This window comes from Lissotriton helveticus, chromosome 8, assembly GCF_964261635.1.
Source record: "Lissotriton helveticus chromosome 8, aLisHel1.1, whole genome shotgun sequence".
Taxonomy (NCBI): domain Eukaryota; kingdom Metazoa; phylum Chordata; class Amphibia; order Caudata; family Salamandridae; genus Lissotriton; species Lissotriton helveticus.
In genome coordinates this window covers 330,678,559-330,704,526 of record NC_136069.1, presented here as the reverse complement: position 1 = coordinate 330,704,526, position 25,968 = coordinate 330,678,559, and the positions used below count along the sequence as shown (strand labels likewise).

Below are 25,968 nucleotides of genomic sequence, written 5' to 3'. Positions count from 1 at the left end.
ATCAACTGCAAAAATGTGAGACTCAAAGAAAAGCGAACTCACTAACTGCAGCATTTAGAATTGTGCAAAAGTCACTTCCCAGCCTAACCTATGGTCCTCTGCTGAATGTAATTGCCGCAAAACTTCTACCGACCATAACATACGGCAGTGAAGTGATAATGGGCAAGGATAGCGAAACTCTGAACAAGATCATAACCAGAGCCTACCGAGCCATATTCCATTTACCAGCAAATGCGTCCCCCGCCCAAGTAAGGCTGGAGTTAGGACTGACCAACCAGCAATACGCAAGGCAAGTCCACTTTATAAAAGTATGGAATCAAATAAAAAACTACCATCAAAATGAAATATCGCAACTCTTATGGAAAGAAAGAAATAAGGACATAAATTCTACTGCGTGGATCTACCTTAGGGAAGCAATAAAGGATTTTGCAATCACTCCAATATGGGAAAACAATATAAACAAGTCATCGTTCAAGAAAATAATTAATAAAGCTATAAACCATCTATCCATTTTAAACGATAAAGCTATCCTCACGAAAAGAAAACACGCATGGACGATAATTAATGGATACAAAAAAGGAAATCCAACAATACCTGGTAACACCATGGACAGAAAAAAAAAAACAGGTTCTCCTTAAAGCCAGATTTGGAACTATGCCGGGCCTATGTCACCTTCCCCTGTGGGAGAGACCGAAAACTCAAATGAAATGCAGACTGTGTAATTATGGTGAGGAAGATATGCTTCATCTTCTCTGTACCTGCCCTACGCTTTTACAGGAGAGGAAATCGTTACTTAAGTTTCTCTTCAAAGTACGTGGCATAAGGACATGTAGACAGGCCTTGATTAATTGCATGAACTTGAAGGGCATTATTTTTAATGCTATCTTTGTAAAGTTTTTAATGACAGTCAAAAGTAAACTAGATGTCATGCCTATTTTAGATATTTAAGTACTTACAAATAAAATGTTTTAGTGTTTTTATTCGAGAACACAGTTTTTAGTTTTTGTCTGAGATGTGTAATATTGTAAGATTTTAAATAATCATCACAATTAACTATTTACTTACTTAAAACAGGGGACTTGAAAAGAGAAGGCTGATCAGGAAGTCTAAGAAAGGCTGAAATGGCTGAGAGGTAGCCCTTAATAGTGCCCAGAGCAGAGCCCTGCTGGGCCAAAGCAAGAAGGAACAAGAGAACCTCAGAAAGCGAGTCAGAAAGGGAATCCACAGCCGTTGCTGCACACCATGCCACAAATGTATTCCATCTACAGGCGTATACCGTCTTAATGGAGGGAATGTACAACAGACTTTGTTTACAACACATGGCAATCTGCACCACACTTTTTTTTATTATCTAGAGGTTGGTTTTCAAGTAGATATCTGAGCAAAAATACCAGTCTGCGTCCAACAGCTATCCCACATTACAGTCTTAAGCCAGATCCTCCACATCCCACCAGCTGTCACTGTCTGAGGAACATGCAGGAGACAATGTACAACAAGCATTTGCAATGCAATAGGTCTTGCATTAATTAAGTTTGAGCTATTAGCATTGCTAAATATTGCAACACCAATTGCAACTAAAGTCTATAAATTGTAGGCCACAAAAAGTGTATTTATTTTTGTAGCAATGGTGGCATGCTGGGCTTTAGATGAATATATTTAAAAGTTAAGTGCGCCATACTGCGATTGCTACAATAGTTAATTGTGGATGCGTTAACAATTGATGTGTGCCTTGATGGCTAGTGGTGTGTGCGCCTGTAGAAATTGTGCACTAATGGTTGGTGGTGTGTGTGCCTGGTGGAAGCGTGCACTGACGGCTGGTGGTGTGTGTGCCTGGTGGAAGCGTGCACTGACGGCTGGTGGTGTGTGCCTGGTGAAAGCGTGCACTGACGGCTGGTGGCCCCTTAAAACTCATACATTCCCTGATCCCTAAAATTAGCCCCCTGGCGCCCCAAAACTCAAAACCCATACCCGCCCTAAGCCCTAAAATTGTCCCCCTGGTACTCCAAAACCCATACCCGCCCTGAACCCTAAAATGTCCCCCCCCTTGCAACCCAAAACCCATACCCACCCTTAACCCTAAAATTACCGCTGGCACCCCAAAACCCATATCCACCCTGAACCCTAACATTTCCCCTGGCACCCCAAAACCCATACCCACCTTGAACCCTAAAATTATCACTGCCACCCCAAAACCCATACCCACCCTGAACCCTAAAATTACCCCACTGGCATCCCAAAAGCTGAACGCTACAGGCAGATTTACAAGCCAACTGGCATGGGTGTAAATTCAGGACAGCGAGTGTAAAAATTCAGGACAAAGGGTCAAAATTCGGGTCAAAATTCAGGACAGCGGGTCAAAATTCAGGACAAAAGGTAATGTTTACAGACATACTATTGCGCAACCTTCTCGGATGTAAGTAAGAAATAGACAACCACTAAATTACAAGTGAAAATAAGTTTATATTAGGTTGAGACAATTGTGCACTTCATGGTTTGTCAGTATACGCGCAGCTTTAAGTAAATGTGCATGTCTTTTTGTGGTAACAAAAACACCCCCACCTTTCCTGCTCCCAGACAAAAACACCCGATGCCCGGTCCGGCCAGTCTGGCCTTGATACCACCCTCAAATGGCGCCCCTCATATTCACGTAGACCCTTTCTCAAGGGTATTTAATTTCTTCTATAGTGCTACTCATCCCAAGTATGTGGGACAGAGTTTTGGAGTGCTTTACAACACACACATTATAAAGAGACAATCACTCATATACATGGGAGAGTCAATGTATAGGAAATGTTGCTTAAAATAACGGGGCTTACAATGTGTAATCATACTTTCATTTATCATTCAGTCTTTCACCATTCATTCTGTCCTTCCATCTGTGTGCCCAACAATGTCCATATTCATTCATTTACAAACCTATCCATCATGTTTCCTTCAATCCATCATTTCAATTATCTATCCCTCAATCCACCCTTTTACTCATCCATCATCCATCTACCCTTTCACCCTATCCATCCATACTCACCCATCCACTCTTCCACTCACCCATCCATGAACTCATCCATCCAGCCATTCACCCGTTCAGTCATCCATTTACCCATCTCCCTCCATCTTTTAATTCCCCTTTCACTTAGCCATCCATCTTTCCATCCACCCATCCATCCATCTACTAATCCACTCATGATTCCATACATTAAACCTATCATTCATCCATCCTTTCACTCATCCATCCACCCTTTCACTCCTTCACTCATTGATCCATCCTTTTGTCCATCTACACGCCCTTTCACGCACTCATCCAGCCTTACATCCACCCTTTCACTCATCCATTCACCCTTTCACTTATCAATTCATCAATCCACCCTTTCACTTATCAATTCATCAATCATTTCACTCATCCATCCACCCATTCACTCGCCCGTCATCCACCCTTTCACTCATCAATCCATCCATCCATCATTTCACTCATTTATCTCATCCCTTCACTTACCTACTCACTCACCTTTTCACAATAATTATGAGACCTATCAAGAACTCCACCCTTGCTGTAGTTCCTAAAGCAAGGCGTGGGGTGGAGCAGGCTTCACTATGCCCATGCACATAGGCAATCTGAAAAAGTGGAAGGCTTGAGTCATGCTTGATGCAGTGCCTGGACGTGGGGCGACTGACATGGTGTTTTTTCCAGAGCGTTAAGTGGGATGAAAAAACTAGGGGGGTCCCTCCAAAAGGGTGTTTGATGTAATAAAATGCGTGGCTTAAAACACATTAGCGAAAAATCTGTGTTTAATATAATGTGCCGCCCTACTGGTATTTTTGTTACTTCGCTCATTGCATCCAGATATAGAACACAACAAGTAACGTTACACTTGGAACAAGTAACGTTACACCTACAACAAGCCAGAACTATTGGCTTGGTCTATGGTAGTTAGTTGCATAAAATAACAAGCATTAGAAATGCAATCGGGCTCGGATTTATTTGAGTTTGAGCTAATGGCATTGTAAATGGTAATGTATTTTTGCTAAGTGTTATGGAGTGTGTTAATGTGGTGTGTAGTGGAATTGTGTGTTAGATTATAATTGTAGCAATGGTGGCATGCTGTGTTTTTACATGAATATGTTTAAAACTAAAGTGTACCATACTGAGATTGCTACAATACTTAATTGTGGATGTGTAACAATCGATGCATGTACTGATGGCCGTGACTGCCTGTAGAAATTGTGCACTGATGGCTGGTGGTGAGCAGTAGCATTGGTGGTGGTGGTACTGCTGGCCGTAGTACTGGTAGTGGTAGTACTGGTGGTGGTGGTACTGGTGGTGGTGGTACTGGTGGTGGTAGTACTGGTGGTGGTAGTGGTATTGGTAGTGGTAGTACTGGTAGTGGTAGTACTGGTGGTCGTGGTACTGGTAGTACTGGTGGTGGTGGTAGTGGTAGTACTGGTGCCTGTAGTACTGGTAGTACTGGTGGTACTGGTAGTACTGGTGGTGGTAGTACTGGTGATGGTGGTACTGGTGATGGTGGTAGTGGTACTGGTAGTACTGGTAGTGGTAGTACTGGTAGTGGTGGTGGTGGTATTGGTAGTGGTAGTACTGGTGGTGGTGTTACTGGTAGTACTGGAGGTGGTGGTACTGGTAATGGTAGTACTGGTGGTGGTAGTACTGGTAGTGGTAGTACTGGTAGTGGTAGTACTGGTAGTGGTAGTACTGGTGGTCGTGGTACTGGTAGTACTGGTGGTGGTGGTAGTGGTAGTACTGGTGCCTGTAGTACTGGTAGTACTGGTTGTGGTGGTGGTACTGGTGGTGGTAGTACTGGTGGTGGTGGTGGTACTGGTAGTACTGGTGGTGGTAGTACTGGTGATGGTGGTACTGGTAGTGGTACTGGTAGTTCTGGTAGTGGTAGTACTGGTGGTGGTGGTGGTGGTATTGGTAGTGGTAGTACTGGTGGTGGTGTTACTGGTAGTACTGGAGGTGGTGGTACTGGTAATGGTAGTACTGGTGGTGGTAGTACTGGTGGTGGTAGTACTGGTGGTGGTAGTACTGGTAGTGGTGGTACTGGTAGTGGTGGTACTGGTGGTGGTACTGGTAGTGGTAGTACTGCTGGTGGTAATAATGGTAGTGGTAGTACTGGTGGTGGTACCGGTAGTGGTAGTGCTAGTGGTGGTGGTACTGCACGCGGGTCTGTAAAATTGGAAGTGTATGGCGGCCCTGCGACTGTATGCATTTGTAAAGTCTGCACGTTTGAAGCCTTGTGGCGCTGCAAGCACGTGTGTCTTAAACATTGCAAGGTTGGTGGCACTGCACTTATGTCTGCATAGCTCACGTTCTACGTGGCACCGCACCCGTCCCTGTGAATATGAAGACACGTTCATAAAGCACGAGTTCGTCGTAAAATCAAAGCGTTACTAAATTTCTCATTTAAAAATGTAGAATTTTGGAAACTATCATGTGCACTGGTAAAAAAACACACATTGAGTCCATAGAAAGGAGACATAGCTAAAGCTATTCTCCAGTAGGTGCAGCAGAGAGTGGGCGCGGGTTGTAATTGGGATGTACAGATTGTGTTTACCTCTGGATAGAATGTTGATTAACCAATGGACAGTAGAGAGATGGCAGCGGCTGTCGATCATGATGATAAAACGTATGTTTCACAGGGACTGGGATGTCTTGTTCATATTTACGGATCCCTAGGACCTATAGGCTTATACCACTGCATTTTGTTAAATAAAAGCACTGTGTATGTGGGTATGCAGCTGTGTGGACATGCATATATATATTATTTACATAATGTGTGTGTATATATGTATATATATATATATATATATATATATATATATATATATATATATATATATATATATATATATATATATATATATATATATATATATATATATATATATCAACGTTTGTAGACATCCGTGCAACATCGGATGTATTCATAATGCATTCTTACCAGTGGTCAGTTGCACGGATGTCTACAAACGTTGACTGTATTTTAGCACCATACTCTATAGGTCCACGTTCGATGAGACTGCCACTCTATTTCTGTAAACATGCATGCACCTTTCCATTGTTTGATGAAGAAGGTGCGATGCCAGCTCATACAGGATTTCGTTACAGAAGTATTTGAATTGAATTTCGTTGTATGTCAGTTACTTTTGAGAGTTCAAAGAGTGTGCATACGTAGCTGCAGCGCTGTGCATGACGGGTGCTTCTATTACACGCTTTACATAAGGGGCACGCTGTTTGCAAAAATGTATTTAATGTTTACTAGTGCGGCTTCAGTCGCTGGATTATATTTAGGTCGTTTATATTACAGGGGGGTTATGTGTTCTGTTTGCAACCTGCCTGCCTTATTACAGTCTCTGATATTCTAATGCAGTTATAACTAGGCAGATCATTGGCTAAACTCTAAACCAAGCCTTTAGTTTTTACGTGGTCGCGGGGCCACACATCAGCCTGCCCCAGGTCACACAGCTTTGTGAGATCTCCAAATGTACAATGCGAGAATAGTAGAAACTGGGCTACCTCTCCTCACGAGGCGCAGTCCTTGAACTGCGCCATAATTGCTGTTAATTCTGCACCCTTTAACTCACTACAAATGCTGAAACGCAGTCTCCGTTTGAAGATATATCCGTATATTTTGCATTGCGGCCATGTCATGTCGCATTCGTTTTGTTATGGCGGCTCTCTCTTTAAAAACACTTATTCTCCACGTACAGCAGTCTGGACGTTACTCACGGCCTTGTCGCCCTTCGTGCTCGTATACACGGCCTCGCTGTTAACTGCGTCATTCATTCCTTCGGAGCGCTAGGCGCTGTGATATTGCGCTTTACCTTGCTGGTTCTGGGAGGGATACTGTGTTTGCAGATGTGTCCTGGGGAGGCCCCGAGGTCACTCTATAACATGCAGTGGGGGCTTCAGACAACCGCTGCCTATGTGGGGCCTCCTGCAGACTGCGCCCACAGGACCGCACGGCCGTGCAAATAAAACTGCTTCCCCGCGGCTGACACAAGCCAGATCACTGCAAATTGATGGCCCTGCTTTTCTCGTGAGACAGACCCGGAAAATGTAGTTGTGTCTGATGGATATTGGGCTCCGTCTACACGAAGCTGCAAGAAACGTCCTGGAGGTCGGAGAAGCTCTGTTCAGATCAGATGTTCAGTGCACAGCTTCAACCGAGGGTACGTACCTGCAGGAATGTAGCGAGGTACAATGCGAAACTAAATTACAAGACAGTATGTGGAGGGAGAAACCCGCTCTGTAACGCGCTGCAGAGTTCTACGAGTGTGCATCTCAGGAATCCCTTTCAGAGAAATAAAAATGTCTTAAGAAGTGTGAGTATACGAATCATATTGATTTGTGTGATGGATTGTGCAATTATAAATAAATTGGTCCTGAAGTTTCCAATTCTTCAGTTAAATAAACAAAAACACCTTTCGGAAATACTGCTTATTTCGCATGGACAATTTGGCGAAAATGTCGGAAAGAAACTGGAACAGAAAAGTGTGCAGGCCCGTCCCTTGCGGTCTGAGCGCATGCCAGGAAACTAGATTTCTGTTCGAAAGTCCTCATTACCGGCCCTTGCTATCTGGCGGCAGCGTTTAATGGGCTGCGCGGGATTCTTTCCGAAGCGCCGTGCGTTTTGGTTGCTCCGTATCCTGAGCCAGCTAGCGCCTTAAGGAGGCATGCGCCTACGCCTGGGCGCCAAGGGTGCTCGGCTCCTTTTGTTTCGACGTAGTTACCTCTCGCAGTCCACGACAAACTTGGGAAATGTAGCTCTAGTTTACCATGGGCATGTTATCACGGTCCTCTCAGGAAGCTGCGCGCTGAGAGCTGCAGAATTGTGAACGCGCCCGGCCATCTGGATTCACTAACGGAGGCACGCTGACAGCTCCTAATTATAATTTATGTACTTCTTAGCGCGAGCACGCACGAAATATGCCCAAAATGGCGGAACTAAACTACATTTACCCTATCACTTCAAGCCTATTAAAACGAAAACACAAGGAAGACGAATCACTGACCAGATGACAGAAAACGCTAAGGAATGTCTGGAATTTCTCTCTCCAAGGCCCTAGGAGATACTTCTTTTTTTTCTCCTTTAACATTAGTTCTCAAACTCCTCCCAGTTTCACTGGGAAGGAGTCCGAGCCCTAAAAAAGCAGCAACCATGGCTGCTATACTATAACTATAATCCTTTCAACTTCTTTCACTGCCTTCCTTTGGCTAACTGGATTGTCAGGTAGCAGCAGCATGGGTGTTTTTGCACGTCTGTGTGACAGAACGCCCTGCCCTGGCCCGAGGCTCACCACATGCTGTGCCAGCCCAGACTTGACCCATTGTCATTCTGTATGTGGCAATCAGCCGCACACAGAATGATAATGGGCGGGGTGGGGCTGCTCTTGTGCACAGGGGAGTGCGAGGCGGCCCGATCAGGGAGCTGAGGCCTTTTGCAGGGGAACATCTCTGTTCCCTGGAATGCCTAAAATTAAGGCGGATGGGGCAAGGAGATGCGCTCCGGGGAGGGGCGGCATGCGCCCCTTCTTCTAGCCTTCAAGGGGCGAGAATGTGAGCGTTGCTTAAAGGCCAGATTTACCACATTTGGAACTGGGAGATCCCATTCGAGTCTCGGCGTCGGCTCATCATCTGATTGTGGGCAAATCACTTAAACTGCCCGAGCCTCAAACAAAAGGATGTGCCCTTGTGTTATAACTGGTGCTTGTGTGAAGCGCTTCAATACCTTCGGGCCGAATTTGCTTTACATAAAGCTGCAAAAAAACAGGCCAAACTGTTTTTTGTTTCAATCCCAAAATGCTTTTAGCAAAAAGAGAGAGAGAATATGTGTATTTGCGTGTGTGTGAGATTAGTTGGTTGAAAAATAAACTAAGCCAGAATGTTCTACATTCCTTGCGATGTTTCATGGAACATTGCCAAAAGATGATGTCACTTCCTTGAAAGTTATAACCGTTTCATTGCTATCATTCTATTTGTCCTGCCTCATACATTTCTAGTTCTTAATCCCCAGGGGTGTAGGGGGAAGGTAATGGGTAAGGCTGCCCCCCACTCAATCACAATTAATCACAATATAGCCCTACCTCATCCAACAAAACATCCAACTACTAGACCAAAATAAGGGGTAAACGATCTCGCTATCTGTTTCTATACCCTGGATGTGTATAATAACACTATTCCTCAGGTGGACATCATCAATGTATCGTCTCCAATGCATCGAACTGGCACTAACGAGGAATTTCTTTGAGTACAGGGGCCAACTGTACCTGCAGACATCAGGGACTTCGATGGGGGCCACATTTGCTCCGAGTCTAGCCTGCATTTATGTGGGCCAGTTCGAGGCAAATGTGGTCAACCATCCGTCCAACCCATATCAAGGAAATATTTCCTTATGGAGACGATACATTGAAGATGTCCTCTGTATCTGGACAGGTACAGAGGACCAGCTCAATGTGTTCTTACAATGGCTGAACCAGGCAGATACCAGCTTGCGGTTGACTTGGACCATTAGCAACATATCTGCAGTCTATCTTGACGTGGATATCGTTGCTATGTATCTCAAACTGGTGACTAGTGTACATCACAAGGAAACGGATAGGAACTCCCTCCTGCATTATCATTCGTTCCACCCAAGAGCCCTCTGGGATAATCTTCCGGTGGGGCAATTTTTGAGATACCGGCGCAAATGTTCCACCACAGAAGCTTTTTTGGACCAATCCGCTGAACTAGCCACTAAACTCCAACAATGGGACTACCCAAAAAAAGTGATCAAACATGAACGGAAGAGGGCACTTAACACACACCGGGTAGCGCCGCTTGAGCACAATGTGAAAGAAAAGCAAATCTGCCTCCCAGTGGTCACAACGTTCGATCCCCTATCGACCAGGATCAGGCAGATCATTAGAAAACACTGGTCCATATTGGATACCACCACTGAGAGAATGCCTGCCCCTCGGTTTGCTTTTAAGAGAGCGTCAAACTTGCATGATAGGTTGGTACATACGCGAGGCCCCAGTACCATCCAGGCCAGTACCATTCCTACAGGACATTCCCCATGTGGTAACTGCTCAGTGTGCGGTCTTACATCAGCCACAAAAGTGTTACACTACGTGATGGCCGAACCTGGTTCCTTAACCGGTTCAGTAACTGCAACACATCCTATGTGATCTATAGACTCATGTGCCGCTGTGGTCTGCACTATATTGGACTTACCACTCGCAAAGTCAAGATCCGCATACAGGATCACTTGAGCACGATCAAAGCTAAAAAACTCATGACACGACTGGTGCAGCATTTCACGGAAGTGGGACATGATCCCAAAGATCTAAAATGGACCGTTCTAGAAAAAGTGGTAGGGGACACACACAATCTGGATAACATCCTGGCGAGAAAGGAGGCGAAATGGATTTTTTCTGAAAAAGCAGACCGGGAGGGTCTAAACGAAAATATTGAGTGGAACAAAGGTAGCAGGCTGTCGGACACGTGATCACGTGACACGGTGTCCACTGGATGGTTGCCGGTACGCAATGACTGGGCAACCATAAGGTAAATAAGAATCTCTGGTATTGGTATCGTGTGGCAGACTAGATGTCTTTGACTAAACCCTCTTGCTGAAAGGGCGCAGTACGATCAGTACAATCACTGCAGTGCTCTGGTTTTATATTCACACAGGTTCTTGTCTAATCAGTATGATGTGAAGTCTGAGCATAGAGAACCCCTTTCACGCCCTGACGAAGTTGCTGAAACTAGAGCAACGAAACATGTCGGCTTGAAAAGAAAGAAGAACAATTGTTACTTACCTGTAAACAGGTGGTTCTCCAGTATTGGTGTCTTTCATAGATTCACATGCTTGAATATTCCCCGTCGTCGAAGTGGGAGTCCCACGGTAAAATAGAGATAATACACACTGAAAAAACCTCTACAATGGTTCCTCCATAGGAATGCATTATAAAGAGAAAAACTCATTAGTAACATATCAGTGTCATTATGTTAGTCCAAACTGCAGCCAATCAGGCTCAAGCACCCTCTAGAACCTTCTCCTCAGAAGCTCCAGTCCTCAGATTTTCGTAGCACCAAAGTGAAGTAGAGTGCATGAGGAGAAGAGAGCCTCTGAGGGGAGGACGGGTGGGTCGCATGTGAATCTATGAAAGACACCAATACTGGAGAACCACCTGTTTACAGGTAAGTAACAATTGTTCTTCTCCAGTATTAGGGGTGTCTTTCATAGATTCACATGCTTGAATAGAATAGATAGCAGTAATCTCCTTAGAAACTGGGATTGCTAAACACATTCTCCAAACTTGAAGACACAAAAATACAGCTTAAAAGCATATAGCAATCACCGAAAGAAAAGGAGGAGGGAACAGAGGCTCACCTTATTTAAAAAGATGACGAAGCACTGCTTGCCCCACTGCGGTATCCGCTTCGTTGATGGCCTCCAAACAGTAATGTCTGGTAAAGGTGTGCCTGCTGGACCATGTCGCTGCCCGGCAAATCTGGTGTAGAGGCACCCCAGCAAACAAAGCGGTGGATGACGCCATCGCTCTCGTCGAATGTGCCTTCACTGAACACTGTAAAGGCTTGCCAGCTTGCTGGTGACAAAAGGATATGGCTGCTGAGAGCCATCTTGCAACTGTTTGTTTTGTCACTGAGTGTCCCCTCCGCATCCGTCCATATGCTACAAACAGTTGATCGGATTTACGGAAAGGGGTAGTCCTTGAAATGTAAACTTTTAGGCAACGTTTGATGTCTAAAGAATGTAATCGTTGTTCTGCCGGAGATCTTGGATCCGGGAAAAAAGTCTTTAAGAAGACAGGTTCGTTCAAATGGAAATCAGTAGGTACTTTCGGCAAAAAAGAAGGATTGGTACGAAGTGACACTCCATCGGGCTTAAATTGCAAATACGGAGGCTTGATCATGAAAGCGTGAAGATCACTTACACGACGAGAAGATGTTAAGGTCAAAAGTAATGCAACCTTCCAGGTAAGAAACTTGATGTCTGCTCTGTGAATTGGCTCAAAAGGAGGCTTCATAAGCTGTGACAACACCACGTTGAGGTGCCATGCCGGAGGAGGGCGCCTAACAGGAGGAAACTTCCTGAAGAGACCTTTAAAGAACTGTCGGATTATTCTGGATGAACAGAGAGACGTTGAACCATCGTGTCGAAAGCGCGAAATAGCTGCTAGAAAAACTCTCAAGGTGGCATGAGAGAGACCAGACTGAGCGAGGCTCAGAAAGGCAAAAGCTGCTCCAGAGTGGAATTGATTGGATGGATATCGGATGCAGCGCACCAATGACAAAAACGCTTCAATTTTAGCTTGTACGTTTTGATGGTTGATGGAGCTCTAGCAGACGCTAGAATGTCTCTGCATTCTTGGGGCATATCTAAATTTGCAAATTCGATGTATTCAGGTTCCATGCCCATAATTGAAGCGTGGATGGGTCTGGATGGCAAATTTGACCTTCGTCCATCGTCAGGAGGTCTGGACGTGGATGCAGATGAATGGGTGTGCATTGGGATAACAGAAGCAGTTCTGAGAACCATGCCTGTCTGGGCCAACGAGGGGCGATCAGTATTAAGTGGCAGGGTTGCCTGCGCATCTTCCACAACGTCCTCGGCACCAACGGGATCGGTGGAAATGCATAAGCAAACAGCCCGTTCCAATCCATGAGGAGGGCATTTCCGCTGGACTCTGGGTGGGGATGCCAGCTTGCGAAGGATCGGCACTTCCGATTTACTGGTGTTGCAAAGAGGCCTATCATGGGACGACCCCCAACGGCGGAAAACCAGGTCTAGTCGGCTGATGTATTTCCCACTCGTGAGTGGATGACGTGGACCTGCTCAAAGAATCCGCAAGGATGTTGGATACCCCCGGCAGATGGACCGCCGTTAAAGAAATTTGATGACGAAGAGCCCAGTCCCAAATCCTTTGAGCCAGTCGAGACAGTGGCTGAGATCTTGTGCCGCCCTGTTTGTTCATGTAGTGCATGCTGGTGGTGTTGTCTGTCTGAACCAGCACAGACTCCCCCTGCACCACGGGCAAGAATGATCTGAGCGCTAGGAAGATCGCCATCAACTCCAGCCGGTTGATATGCCAGGTTCGTTGTGTCGCCGTCCATTTGCCTTTGATGGAAAGGTCCTGGAGATGAGCGCCCCAACCCTCCATGGACGCATCTGTAGTCAACGTCAGATCCGGAGACTGGGCTAGAAACTAAGTTCCTCCGTCCAGATTGGATGGTTGTTCCCACCAAAGCAAACTGTTCTTCATGCGGGACGTTACCCTCACAAGGTCGTTGAAAGACCCCGACACCTGGCGCCATTGCAGGTCTAATTCTTCCTGTATAGGACGAGTGCGTAACCTGCAATTTGGGATCAGTCCGATACAGGACGATGCCATCCCCAGAAACGACTTTAACGTCCGCACAGAAACTGACTGCTTTGACCGGATGAGAGAGACCAGACGGACTATCTTTTGATGACGTTCGAGGGAGATGAAGGCTTTTGACAGGTCCGTGTCTAGAATTGCTCCCAGGAAGTTTCTTCTTTGCAGCGGTGCAAAATGTGACTTCTCCATATTGATGGTTAACGCCAGTGACTCGAACGTCTGCTGACATAGACGTGTGTCGTGAGCCAGCTGTAGAGGAGATTGGGATTTTATAAGACAATCGCCCAGATACGGAAAGATCTGAACTCCCTGAAGACGCAGATGAGCCATGACCGGAGCCAAAACTTTTGTGAAGACACAAGGTGCTGATCGTAGGCCAAAAGGTAGCACCTTGAACTGATAGTGTGTGTGACCCACCTTGAACCTCAAGAACTGGCGATGCCGATGGAGTATTGGCACATGAAAATAGGCGTCTTGCAGGTCTATTGTGGTTAGAAAATCCCCGCTGGAGAGAAGTCGCAAGACTTCGGATAACGTCAGCATGCGGAAAGATTGTTGTTTTAGGAACAAATTGAGAGCCCTCAAATCCAGAATGGGCCGCCACTCTCCCGTCTTCTTGAGAATGAGGAAAAACGTGAGTAGAAACCTTTCCCTCGCTGAGATACAGGAACCACTTCGACTGCACCCTTTTCTACCAGAAGACGAACCTGATGTTGTAGTTCCTCGAGATGGGGAGGTGGCGGGCCTGATGGTGGAGAATTTGGAGGAATCTCTGTGAACTCCAAGGCATGACCCCTGTGTACAATGTCTAATACCCATTGGTCCGATGTTATCATGGACCACTGGGAATAAAACTGCGAGATACGCCCTCCAACTCTCTGCGGAACTTGAAAGTCATTGACGTTTGCTGTTGGAGCCCCTATAGTTAGATTTTCCTTTATAGGGCCTTGACTGCTGCTGACGATTTGACTGCTGGTTGGAGTAACGCTGGTTTCCTTGATTGTACTGGCGGTACTGGGACTGCCCTCCTCGAAAAGTGCTTGAAGAAGTGCCTCGTCCACGTGCACCACGAAAAGGCTGCTTTTTGAATTGCAAGGATCCAAGCGACTTCGCCGTATCGGTATCTTTCTTTATCGATTCTAGTGCCTCATCGATGTGAGAGCCGAAGAGAGACTCACCATCATACGGCATGTCGAGTATCTTCGACTGGACCTCCTGCCGAAACGACGTGGATTTTAGCCAACCCAGACGTCGGAGAGCCGCCGCACTGGCAAGGATACGAAAACAGTACCCGCAACGTCCACAGCACAGTCGATCATCTCTTCTGAGGCCCTCCTGCCATCTTGAAGGATCTGGTGCGCTTCCGCTCTGGATGTCTCCGGAATAAACGAGACTAGCGCAGAAATGTCTGACCACATTTGTCGGTCGAAACGACCTAAAATGGCCAATGAATTTGCGGCACGGACTGATGTAGACGCCATGGATGAAAACTTTTTCCCAATCGTCCACCCTCTCTATCAGGTGGAGCAGTGATACGAGTTGCAGGGTTACGTGCTCGCCGTTGCGCTGCTTGGGTCACCACTGAATCCGGCTTAGGATGCGAGAGCAAGCAAGCGGGCGAACCAGTCGGTGCCCTATATTTCTTCTCTAGCCGAGGGAGTTGAGCAGGTAAGGAGTTAGGAGCCTGCATGATCTTTATTCCCTCCTTCCACACAAATTCGATAATAGGTATGGTGTGGACCTGTTTATAAGGCTGTTTTTTAAAATCATAGAGAAAGCAGTCTTCCTCTCGCTGCGCTCTTGGTAATTTGAAGCGCTCTGCCGCCTTATCCATCAATATATGGAAGCTAGCGATGTCAACCGGAGGTGAATCACCGGAGTCGCCCGGCTGAGGAGAGGGAGTTTGCATTAGCTAGTCATCAAATTCTGCCATATCCGGGTCTTGGTCATCATCCGTATCCTGGGGAACTTCTCCTTCCTCTCTTTCCGGCTCGGTCTCATCCTCCACATCTTGTTAATAATTAGTGGGGATAGGTTGACGGGGCCCTTCTGGAAGAGCCGTCTGCTCTGAAGGTTGCTGCTGATGCTGAGTAGGCTTGGTTGTCTCAGATGTAGCATGGCACGGTGTACCCTGAGGTGTTGGAGGAAATCTCCTATTGTAATCATCCAGCATATGCTGGAGGTTGGAAAACAGATACTGGGTATGTTGCCATTGGAACCTGTACATATTGTTCCTGCTGCTGGTCATCGTCGTCCTCCTCGCCGTCTTCAGAACTTGTGTCCTGACACTTAATAATCAAGTCCGATGGACTGTGGGCATCACCAAGAACATTGTCGTCCGCAATGGACTCCGTTTCCTAGTCAGTAGCCAACATTGGTGAGGGTGGTTGGAGAGTAGGAGGTGGCAACTGGAGTGTAGATTCCTGGAAACTTCTCATGGAAGGCTCCGTAATGACTGGAGAATTTGAAGTGTCCGAAGGCACTAGGGGCATAGTGGCGAAAGACATTGATCCTGATGTGGATGCTGCGTCTTCCTGCTGCGTTCCAGAATTTAAAGGCAAAACTGCCATTGACGTAGCCGTTGATGAGTTAGGCGACGTAGATGTTTTCCCTGGAGCAGCCATCGACGATGATGACGTAGACACAGCTGTCGGAGACGGTGATTTTTTCAGATGTATTTCTTCGACGACGAGGGTTTTGCCACAGCCGTCGACGGAGCCTTCAGTGTCGACGGAACCTTCGTCTTTGAACTCGTCGACAGGACATTTAGCGTCGACGAGGATTTCTTCGTCGATGGAAGCATCTTCGCCGACGAGATAATAGGGATCTTCGACGAGACCGTGGAGATTGAGGCTCTCGTTGACGTGCAAGCCGTCGACGAGACAATCGTCGACGACGATGAAGCAGACGTCGTCGTCACTGTAAACGTCGACGAAGCCACAGCAGCCAATTTCGTCGTTGGAATGGTCGTCGACGAGCCCATCGACGACCACGCTGACTGAAGTGTAACAACACTTGTAGAGGCTGGAAATGACGCCTGAGAGCCAGGTCTCGTGGGCGTAGACACAGAAGTTACAGTAGCAGTAGGTTTTACTTGGGCTACTGATAAGGCCAGCTTTTTCCTCTTTAGAAAAGGAGAAGGCAACTCCTGAACACTGCCACGCTTGGAAGCAGCAGTTGAAGGACCTGACTGGAAACTCTGCGTCTGACAAAACTGCGTCTTTGTCCTGAAGGCGCTTCAACCACAGAAGAAGACGACCTTCCCTGTCTCTGATAGTTTTAGCTGGAAAAAAGTTCTACAGAACTTACAGTCAGCCACCTTGTGTTCGGGATATAAACAGTAAATACACTTTTGGTGGGGGTCCTTCTCAAACAAACGCAGTTTCCCACAGGAAGAGCAAGGCCTAAACAAAGACTTCTTACTTGACATCTTGAAAAACAACTGAAGTAGTAGAGTTGAATGAAGAAAACAGAGCAGAGCTCAGGGAGACTCCCTTCACACGACGTGCGGTAGAAAATCTGAGGACTGGAGCTTCTGAGGAGAAGGTTCTAGAGGGTGCTTGAGCCTGATTGGCTGCAGTTTGGACTAACATAATGACACTGATATGTTACTAATGAGTTTTTCTCTTTATAATGCATTCCTATGGAGGAACCATTGTAGAGGTTTTTTCAGTGTGTATTATCTCTATTTTATTATGTATTATGTTATTACATATATATATATTAGCATTATTGCTATCTTTATGTACCGTGGGACTCCCACTTCGACGACGGGGAATATTCAAGCATGTGAATCTATGAAAGACACCCCTAATACTGGAGAAGTATGGTATATAATTAACCATTTTTAAACGGGAGGTTTTGCAGCACCAGAATAAAGGAGAAAAAGCCAGCAAGACCTCGCCAGGGTTTACCCATTTGTTTGTTTGTTGGTTGTCTAGGGGTCTTTGTATGTACACATGTTTTTACAGTACTGTCTAGATTTACTCACTGTTTTTTCAACACTATTCTCATTTGTGCACTTCTACATGTTTGTGTGCACTTTTCTGTCTTCACATAGAGTGATCAATGATGAGAAGTGGTTATACCGGGTATTGCTAAACCGGCAACCCCCTCGGGTGTTACAACCGTGAGGCACTCTCTCTACTCTCTACACTTTTCTGTTTTCAGTAAGTGTTGGCCTGTGTTTTTACATTGTTTTGACTTTGTGTTTATTAATCTAGACATCCTGACCTGAGGAATAGTGTTATTATACACATCCAGGGTATATAAACAGATAGCGAGACCGTTTACCCCTTATATTGGTCTAGTAGTTGGATGTTTTGTTGGAGGAGGTAGGGCTATATTGTGATTAATCATACATTTCTAGGCCAGCTTCTGAGATTGCCCTTTAAGGGCTGTGACATGGGTGACCAGCTTGCCGTTTCTGCTAGTGCGAGGCCTCACATTGCATCACATATTCGGCCGAAACCGCAGTGTAATGAAATGAAGCATGTTCTACTGGTGGAGTTCACACAGATCACTACAAGGCCGTCTCTGGTATGTGATGCCAGATCAGCGCGGGAGCTGCGTGCCATAGCTTCCATTCCTCACTATAGTGTATTTCCTGTAATCTAACATTTAGCAGTAGAATGTAAACTACACTTTCTGGGAGCGAAGTAGATCTTCTCGTTATTCAAAGCAATGAGTTTCACAATTCACATGTTAACGAAATGCGAGCATACTTCGCAATGGGGGGCACTGAACTTAGTCTCTGGTGTACCTTTGCAGTGACGATGGCCACATCTGCTCTGAACTACGCTGTGGCCATAACTCAAAATAAAGGATGCTCACATTTCCAGACTTGGAGCCTGATGTACCAAACACGTTTCCCCAAAATACAGGCTTTGCGGGAGCTGCGCATCTATAATAGGTCTGCGTGGCTGCAGGCAGAATACAATACTTGACTGTGCAAGTCAAGTCCCGGGTGCGCTCTAATTACAGGGTCCGTAGAGGGACGAAGGATGGCGACTGCTTTAAGGTGTAGGGCACAATTACAAATAGGCAGATGCATCCGGAAGCATAGTGTTAATGGACACAAGCACACAGAGGGAAAGGCATCAGGGACAAGGGAACACAGGAGGCACCGTGACCCGCAGGCTGGAACAACAACAAGCTAACATGATAGAAAAAAGAAAGGTTGGGGGTGAGACAGAAAGCGAGACCGAGAGAGGAAATGAGAGGAGATATAATGAGACAGCATGAGAAAGGAAATAATGGAGACAGATGGCGGGAAGAACGAAAGAAAGAATATATCGCCAAAGATATTTGTTTTACTTTTTCACTGGAGCAGACTACAAGCAGGAAGTGGGATAAGGGAGGGGGTGGCAAATGGTGAGCACTTTCGTGGCCGCATTGATGTTCAGTGGTCGTGCGGCTCGCTGAGAACACCAAAGCGGCCATGAAAGTCCTCCCAAAGGCTGCCAAATGGTGTGCAATGTGCACGCGCTGCACACATGCACTGTAGGCAATCCGCCTGGAAAAGACTTAGGGAGCATTTTTAAAAGCCCCTTACTTATGTCTCGGAGACAATGAATGCGCGTTGGCTCAGTGAGACCTAAAAACTCAACTAAAAGGCAAACAGGATGGTAAATAGATTTTTTTGGGTTAGCAAACCAAAGATTTCCCAGATTAGTCTTTAAACACAGGGAAATGGAAAAAACACACGTCACTTACATTTTTTATCTGAAGAGCTGCTAAAATCTATTCCTCCCAGACCTTCATTAGCTGTGGCTGCAGTTGTTGGTGCAACTGTGCAGCCTAAACCCAAGCCTAGAGTATTTTGGCCGAGACCTGCAAAATGAAACATTTCCAATGAGTAAGCAAACAGATTAACATCTCAAGACAACTGCTTGTGCCTATACAAAATCATAAGTACACATCAGAATGTAATATCCCAAATTATTTTGACATCACTACCTTTGATTTGAAAAAAAGAGGAGAAAAAGTTGAAACAGTACGTTAACATTGTAGACTGGAGCTTGCAATCAAATATATGACAGGCTTTAAGCTAAAAGGAGTCTCTGGGTTATTAAGAATGCAGTTAACGCAGTCTATGGTGTTCCAAGTTTTGAGCCAAATAAAAAAAATATTGAAACTTGAGTTGGGGGCTTGCAGGAGGTTGTGCAAAGACTGTGTGCAGTGGCAGGCTGAGGCTAATATAAAAATAAGTTGCAACCAAGACTTGTAGTGTAATTGAATAAACAAAGATCAAAAATCCGTAAGTTAAAAATCGGGAATTTTCGATATTATTAAATACCGAAAATAGGCTTAAATCCCAGAAGAAAGAAGTAAGAGACAAATAACGAAGGGATCAAAAGAACCTTGAGAATAATGAGATTGGTGGCAAACATAGATTAAGGAGTATCACTCCAAGATGGCCAACACTGTGAGGATGTTTTCTCAAGCAAGTAAAGGGAAGCCAGCAGATGACTAGCTTAATGAGAACTCGTTATAGAATTAATTACCAATTAAGTAGAGCATAAGAAGAGGGGCAAGCAGACTTCAGAACATCAGATTGAAAACGAACACGCTGCAGGACGGTCCACATCAGAGATTTCTCTACCAAGTAAGTAGTTCCAGCAGGAAAGTGAGTTCCATTAAAGGTTTCTTTCACTTTAACCAAAAGGAAATTAGATTAAACCGACAGGAGGTTCCTTTTTTCCCTAGTTGAAGGCTCCCAGACCAGGAGAGACAAGTTATAAGAGGGAGAGGGATTAAATACCTTGGCCATCTTTTAAAGAAGGTAACTTGATGGAATAATGTAACAACAAGCAAGGTTAAGTTTAAAAAAAAAAAGTTTTTATAAGTAGGAGGGTACACACAGAGGCAATAGCAATATATCCTGTTTCCAATTACCTAGAATTTGAGGTCAAAAAGACCAGAAGGAAAAGATGGTTTACAGACCCGTCCTGCGCCCAAGTCGTATCTTAAGAGGAAAGGGTAAGATAAGAAATGCAGAACTATAATATATAAAGAATAAGTCAATAAATAGTATAATTAGAGCATAATACATCTATAATATGCTTCTTTTTAACAGTATTGACTCAATAAGATTGAAACTGACACATTGGATTATATGAGACTCTGGAGGCCCATTGATAAAGGCAGGAGAATTCAATTATCCAGGTAGGTATAAGGAAAGAAAGAACTATATAAAGTTGCCCTTATCCTATGAGTGACTTGTCCTGCATATGGCAACAGAAGCAACAAGACATAAAAGAAGGAAAGGAGATAAAAATTATTTTCTTTTGTCTTACTTTTTCTTCTAATTTATATGAACGAAAAACCCAAGTGATTATTCAAGAACCCAATTGAAGCAGTTTCTACACCCAGTCTAATAAGGTATATCAAAACTGCATTATTAATACGTTTTGTTTTTAAAAAAATTGGATTGTTCTAGTAATAACAACCAGGCCGTATATTGAGGTTACCATAATTAGATAGTTTGGGGATTTTGTATTGTGTTGAAAAAAATTATTTTTGAAAACACTGCAATATATGAAGCATAATGAACTATATTATAATGTAACAATCCTTTTGGGTAATGTAGAAGAGAATCTTGTGGATAGGTTGGAGAAAACTCGGTAACTTAGATGTTTGTATCAGGAAAAGACCCTGTGACTTAGAGCTTTAATGTGAATTTAATTGTATAGTAATATGAACATTAGGTGAAGATAGAGAACACCACCATATTTATGCTCCCACTTAGATGTTTTAATTTGAAAGTATAGTCCTGAAGGTGACTATGTTCATCTGAACACCGGAACGCCGCGTTGACAGAACTTTAACAATTTTGTATTTTATTGTAATTGATTTATTTTTATTATATGAAAATTGATGTTTGTAATGATGTGTTATGTGCAATGAATTCATGCTTTTTAGCCAATAAAATACATAACAAAGACTCTAAATGTCCGTGTTTTTCCTGTTTTAATTGTTATTAATGTTTTAAAATACAGAATAAATTTCTTTTTGGTAACCTACTTTAGACCGACTAAATAAATTAGAATGGTAAATATCTCACATTAAGAACTGTAAGAGGCACTTAGCCTCATTTTGTACAAAAGCAGGGAAAGGGAGCTCTTTAACTTTTGCAGGCTGAGGCTGAGCCAACCCCCTCTGTGCATGGGTAAAGGCAATGCACAGTGGGAGCTTGAATGCCGGCAGGGGATGGGCCTAAGTCCTGGCCAGAGGACTGCTCAAATTTGAAGCCACATGCAGCTTTCCCCACTTTACATTTATAGGATGGGACACCAAACTGGATGTTGGGAGCAGAAAGAGAGGTGCTAAATAAAATGACTTCAAGTACTTATGTAGTTAGAGGTGTCTTATCCCTGGGAATAATATTCTGGTGTTCATTATAATAGGTTCTGGCACTGAAAAGTTAACATTTATCTCAAACAGTGTTAATACAGAACCTTAGTTTGGACAAACTATTCTTTTTTTTTTTTAATAGTTTATTTTTGTTGTTGCTGTCACATGGTATACAGTAACGTATTTCAGATCTGCAGTGCAGCGTCAACATTCAGCTGTCATATTCAGTAGAGCAACTTTTTAATATTTTACCCCCCCCAACTCAAACTTGCTACTTCAGGGCTAAGTCAAAAAAGGAAAACTAGCAATGTTCCATATCAACATCAAAAAGTCTAGATGCAACAATCATGTCTCGGTTCAAGTATATAGTCCAGTAAGGTCATCTGCGGGCAATTGTCCATGATCCTGTAGCATTTTCTATCCCCACATTTCACTCCCCCCTCCCCCCCGTCAATCCAGGCCTTCATCATCCTCTGAGCTATCCCCATCTCCTTCTTCAGGCAGGGGTTCACAGAGGTCTCCCCTATATTTGTTCCAGGGTGACCAAATCCCGTTCCATTTCTTAGGATTATGTCGCTGCTGGTACACAGCCCGCTCAGTTAGCATAAGCACATCCATATTTCTGCACCATTGCGCCAGTGTCGGTGTTTCCTGTGCCCCCCAGTTCTTCGCGATGTCACGTTTCGCTAGACAAACTATTCTTAGGGATTATGTAATTAACTAGATCAGACTGGGCATAGTTACAACTGAGGAACAACATTTTACTTGCCTAACAGATCCCTACAGCAGGAGATTAGCATACAAATCAAATAAAATGTTACGGATTCAAAATGCATAATAAATATGCAGATAGCAAAAGAAGTTGGTTTTGTGGCCAGAATCAGTGCCTCACTGCTCTTTCAGAATATTAGAATAGGAAATTTTAAATGCTTTATTGAAGCCCAGACCCTGCGAGGTGAGCTAGACGCTTTTCAGAAAAAAATACCCAAGGTATCGGCACTAGACAGAATTTGGATCTTCTGTTTGTAACTCAAGCCTGAATAGGATCTAGAGTAAAGCAAACACAAGGAGATGATGGAGGGAGCACTGAAACTTTTCAGCCACTCATCCCCAGTCACTATTAGATTGGAGTTGGATTCATCATCATTCTTTAGCTCACTTCACCACCCCAGTTCAGAGCCAGCCATATGCAAATCAGCCTTGACCCTGTTCCTCAAGGGAACAGTACAGGCTGAACTGCCAAGCCAGGTCTTCCCTGAACCAGAAACAAGCATCCTGGGACCGGTTTCGGGGTAACTCCCCTCATCAGCCAGGCTAGCTTGAATCCAGTGGCAAAGTGAGCAAGGGATCCATGCCTGGGCATACCCTGCCAAATTGGGGCAAACAAAGCAAATGCAAGGAGATAATAGACGAAGAGCTGAATGTTATTTTTTCATGCTATTTAAACTCCTATCTGTAAACTTATTTAAGCTTTCGTTTTTATAGATAGATAGATAGGATATTGATCCGACAGGCATCTCTCAACAGTTACTCTGAGCCCTAGCATATGAACCCAAATCATATGGCAGCTGGAAGAAAACAAGTTACTTACCTGTAACTTTAGTTCTCCAGTATTGGAATCTTTCATAGATTCACATGCCTGAATCATTCCCAGTCGTCGAGATGGGAGTCTCCGGTATATAAAAAAGCAGTGCTTAGTAGTATAGCAAACTGAAAAGAGGCCTAGGCCCATTTCCCTTTTGCAACCCATAGCCTTTGTTATGTAAAAAAGGCCCAAATTTTTCCCTGAACCAATCAGAGCTCCTCACCCTCTAGAACACTCCTGAGAGAACCTTCTGCCCCTCAGATTTTTCGCGCACTTGTGCATATAACACACTTCTTGTGCTAAATCCGAGGTGAGCCTCTCAGGGGAGGAGGGTGGGTGCATGTGAATCTATGATAGATTCCAATACTGGAGAACTAAAGTTACAGGTAAGTAACTTGTTTTCTTACTCCAGTATTGGAACTTTCATAGATTCACATGCCTGAATCAGAATAGCGAGCAGTGTAAAAACAAAGCACATTTTCCTGATATATTACATAATCAGGCAATACCATTAGAAAATGAGGCATAATCTCATATACACATATACATACTTATATAAAATGCGACTTTGTAAACAAGAGAAATTATGGATGGAGGGATGCAAGAAAGGCTCACCGTTACTGGATGATATTCCGCAGTACCGCCTCTCCCACCGCCGCATCAGATTCTGCGGCTGCCTCCAAGCAGTAGTGCCTGGTGAAGGTGTGCGTAGATGCTCAGGTTGCTGCTCTGCAGATATCCTGGATCGGCACTCCTCCAAACAGTGCAGTGGATGTGGCCACCGCCGTCGTGGAATGGGCACGGACTCGTGCATTCAAAGGCTTTCCAGCAGCTTGATGACAGTAGACAATCTCACTGGAAATCCATCTGGCAATTCCCCTCTTTGACAGTGGGAAACCTTTCCTGGGTGCGCTGAAGGCGACTAATAACTTAGAAGACTTGCGAAACGCCTTAGTTTATTTCAAGTAAAATTTCATACATCTCTAAACGTCCAGCAAGTGCAATTATCGTTCTGCCGCTGTCGATGGATGAGGAAAGAAACGTTTCAACACCAATGGTTCGTTCAAATGAAAATCAGTTGGCACCCTCGGAATGAACTTCGGGTTTGTCCTGAGAATCATTCTATCCTCCTGAAACTGTAAGAAAGGCTCCTGAATCGTGAGCGCTTGTAGTTCACCTACTCTTCTCGCTGAAGTCAATGCAATGAGAAGAGCCACCTTCCAGGACAAGAACTTCCGGTCCGCCCTATGTATCGGTTCAAGCGGTGGTTTCATCAATTGAGAAAGTACAACATTCAGATTCCATAATGGTGGTGGAGGCTTTACTGGAGGAAAGACTCTGAATATCCCCTTCATAAATTGTTTGATAATCCTTGAGGACCATAAAGATGGGCCTGACGATGACCTCCTGTAGCGGGATAACGCAGCCAAATGACCCTTGATGGAGGCGTGTGCTAATCGTGACTTTGCTAACGGCAGAATGTAAGGTATAATTTGATGAGGTGCAGCAGTAAGAGGGTGAACATCATGTCTCTTACACCACAGACAAAACCTCTTCCATTTCATCCTGTAGGTTTTGTTGGTACTCACCGCTCCGGCCTTGGACAGCATCTTCCTACATTCGTGTGAGATGTTCAGATGGCTAAACTCAGTGTTCAGGAGAAAGGCTGCTAATCGCAAGGATTTCGGGTCCGGATGGAGCACCTGCCCCTTGGACTTTGTCAGAAGCGATGGAATAAGGCGCAACCGAATTGGACGGTCCTCCGACAGCAGCAGCAGCAGCAGTTCCGTGAACCAGTGTTGTCTGGGCCACCACAGGGCTACTAGGATCAGCCTGCACGGCTCTTTCTTGATCTTCACCAGTACGCGGGGGCGTTAGGGGGGAGGAATTGAGGAGACTCATAGGCAAAGGTCCGGACCATGCCATGGAAAACGCATTCCCTCAAGATCCCTTCTGGGGAAGCCAGCTTGCGAAGTACTGGCATTTTCTGTTTTCCTTTGTAGCGAAGAGGTCCACTATCGGTGTTCCCCATCTTCGAAAGACACTGTCCAGGATCCCCTGGTCTAGCTCCCATTCGTGGCAGGACAATGTTAGCCTGCTGAGAGTATCCACCTTGACGTTTTGATCCCCCGGGAGGTGTTCTGCTGCCAATGATATTCCTTGCTGAAGAGCCCATTCCCATATCTCCTGGGCTTCCTGAGACAGGGAGAGAGATCTCGTTTCCCCCTTGCTTGTTCACATAATGCATCGCCGTAGTGTTGTCTGTTCTTACCAACACCGGGGAACCTCTTATCCTTGGTAGAAAAGCCAGTAATGCCAAGCTGATCGCTCTGAGCTCCAGCAGATTTATGTGTAACTGCTGCTCCTGTGCCTTCCAACGACCGCTGACTTGAAGGTGCTGATGGAAAGCTCCCCATCCTTCCAACGACGCATCCGTCGTTACCACTAGTGGAGCCGCTCTTGCCAGAAACGGCAGTCCTTGAGACACATTTGCTTTTTGTGTCCACCACTTTGCTGCCTGTATCATCACTGGTGTCACCCTTATTGTATCGTCGAAGGATCCCTCCGCCTGACGCCATTGGAGATTGATCTGTTCCTGCCATGGTCTCATCCTTAGCCTGTAGCAAGGT

At 44.9% G+C, this 25,968-nt stretch overlaps 1 protein-coding gene across 2 annotated transcripts in view; it reads right to left on the bottom strand.

The window, feature by feature from the left end:
• NUP58 (nucleoporin 58) overlaps positions 1–25,968 on the bottom strand; it is a 429,593-nt gene that overhangs the window by 284,946 nt on the left and 118,679 nt on the right. For both annotated transcript variants that reach the window (XM_078657110.1, XM_078657109.1), the window contains exon 6: positions 19,114–19,230. In XM_078657110.1, coding sequence (XP_078513236.1) covers positions 19,114–19,230 — 117 coding nt within the window. The remainder of the gene's footprint in view (positions 1–19,113; positions 19,231–25,968) is intronic.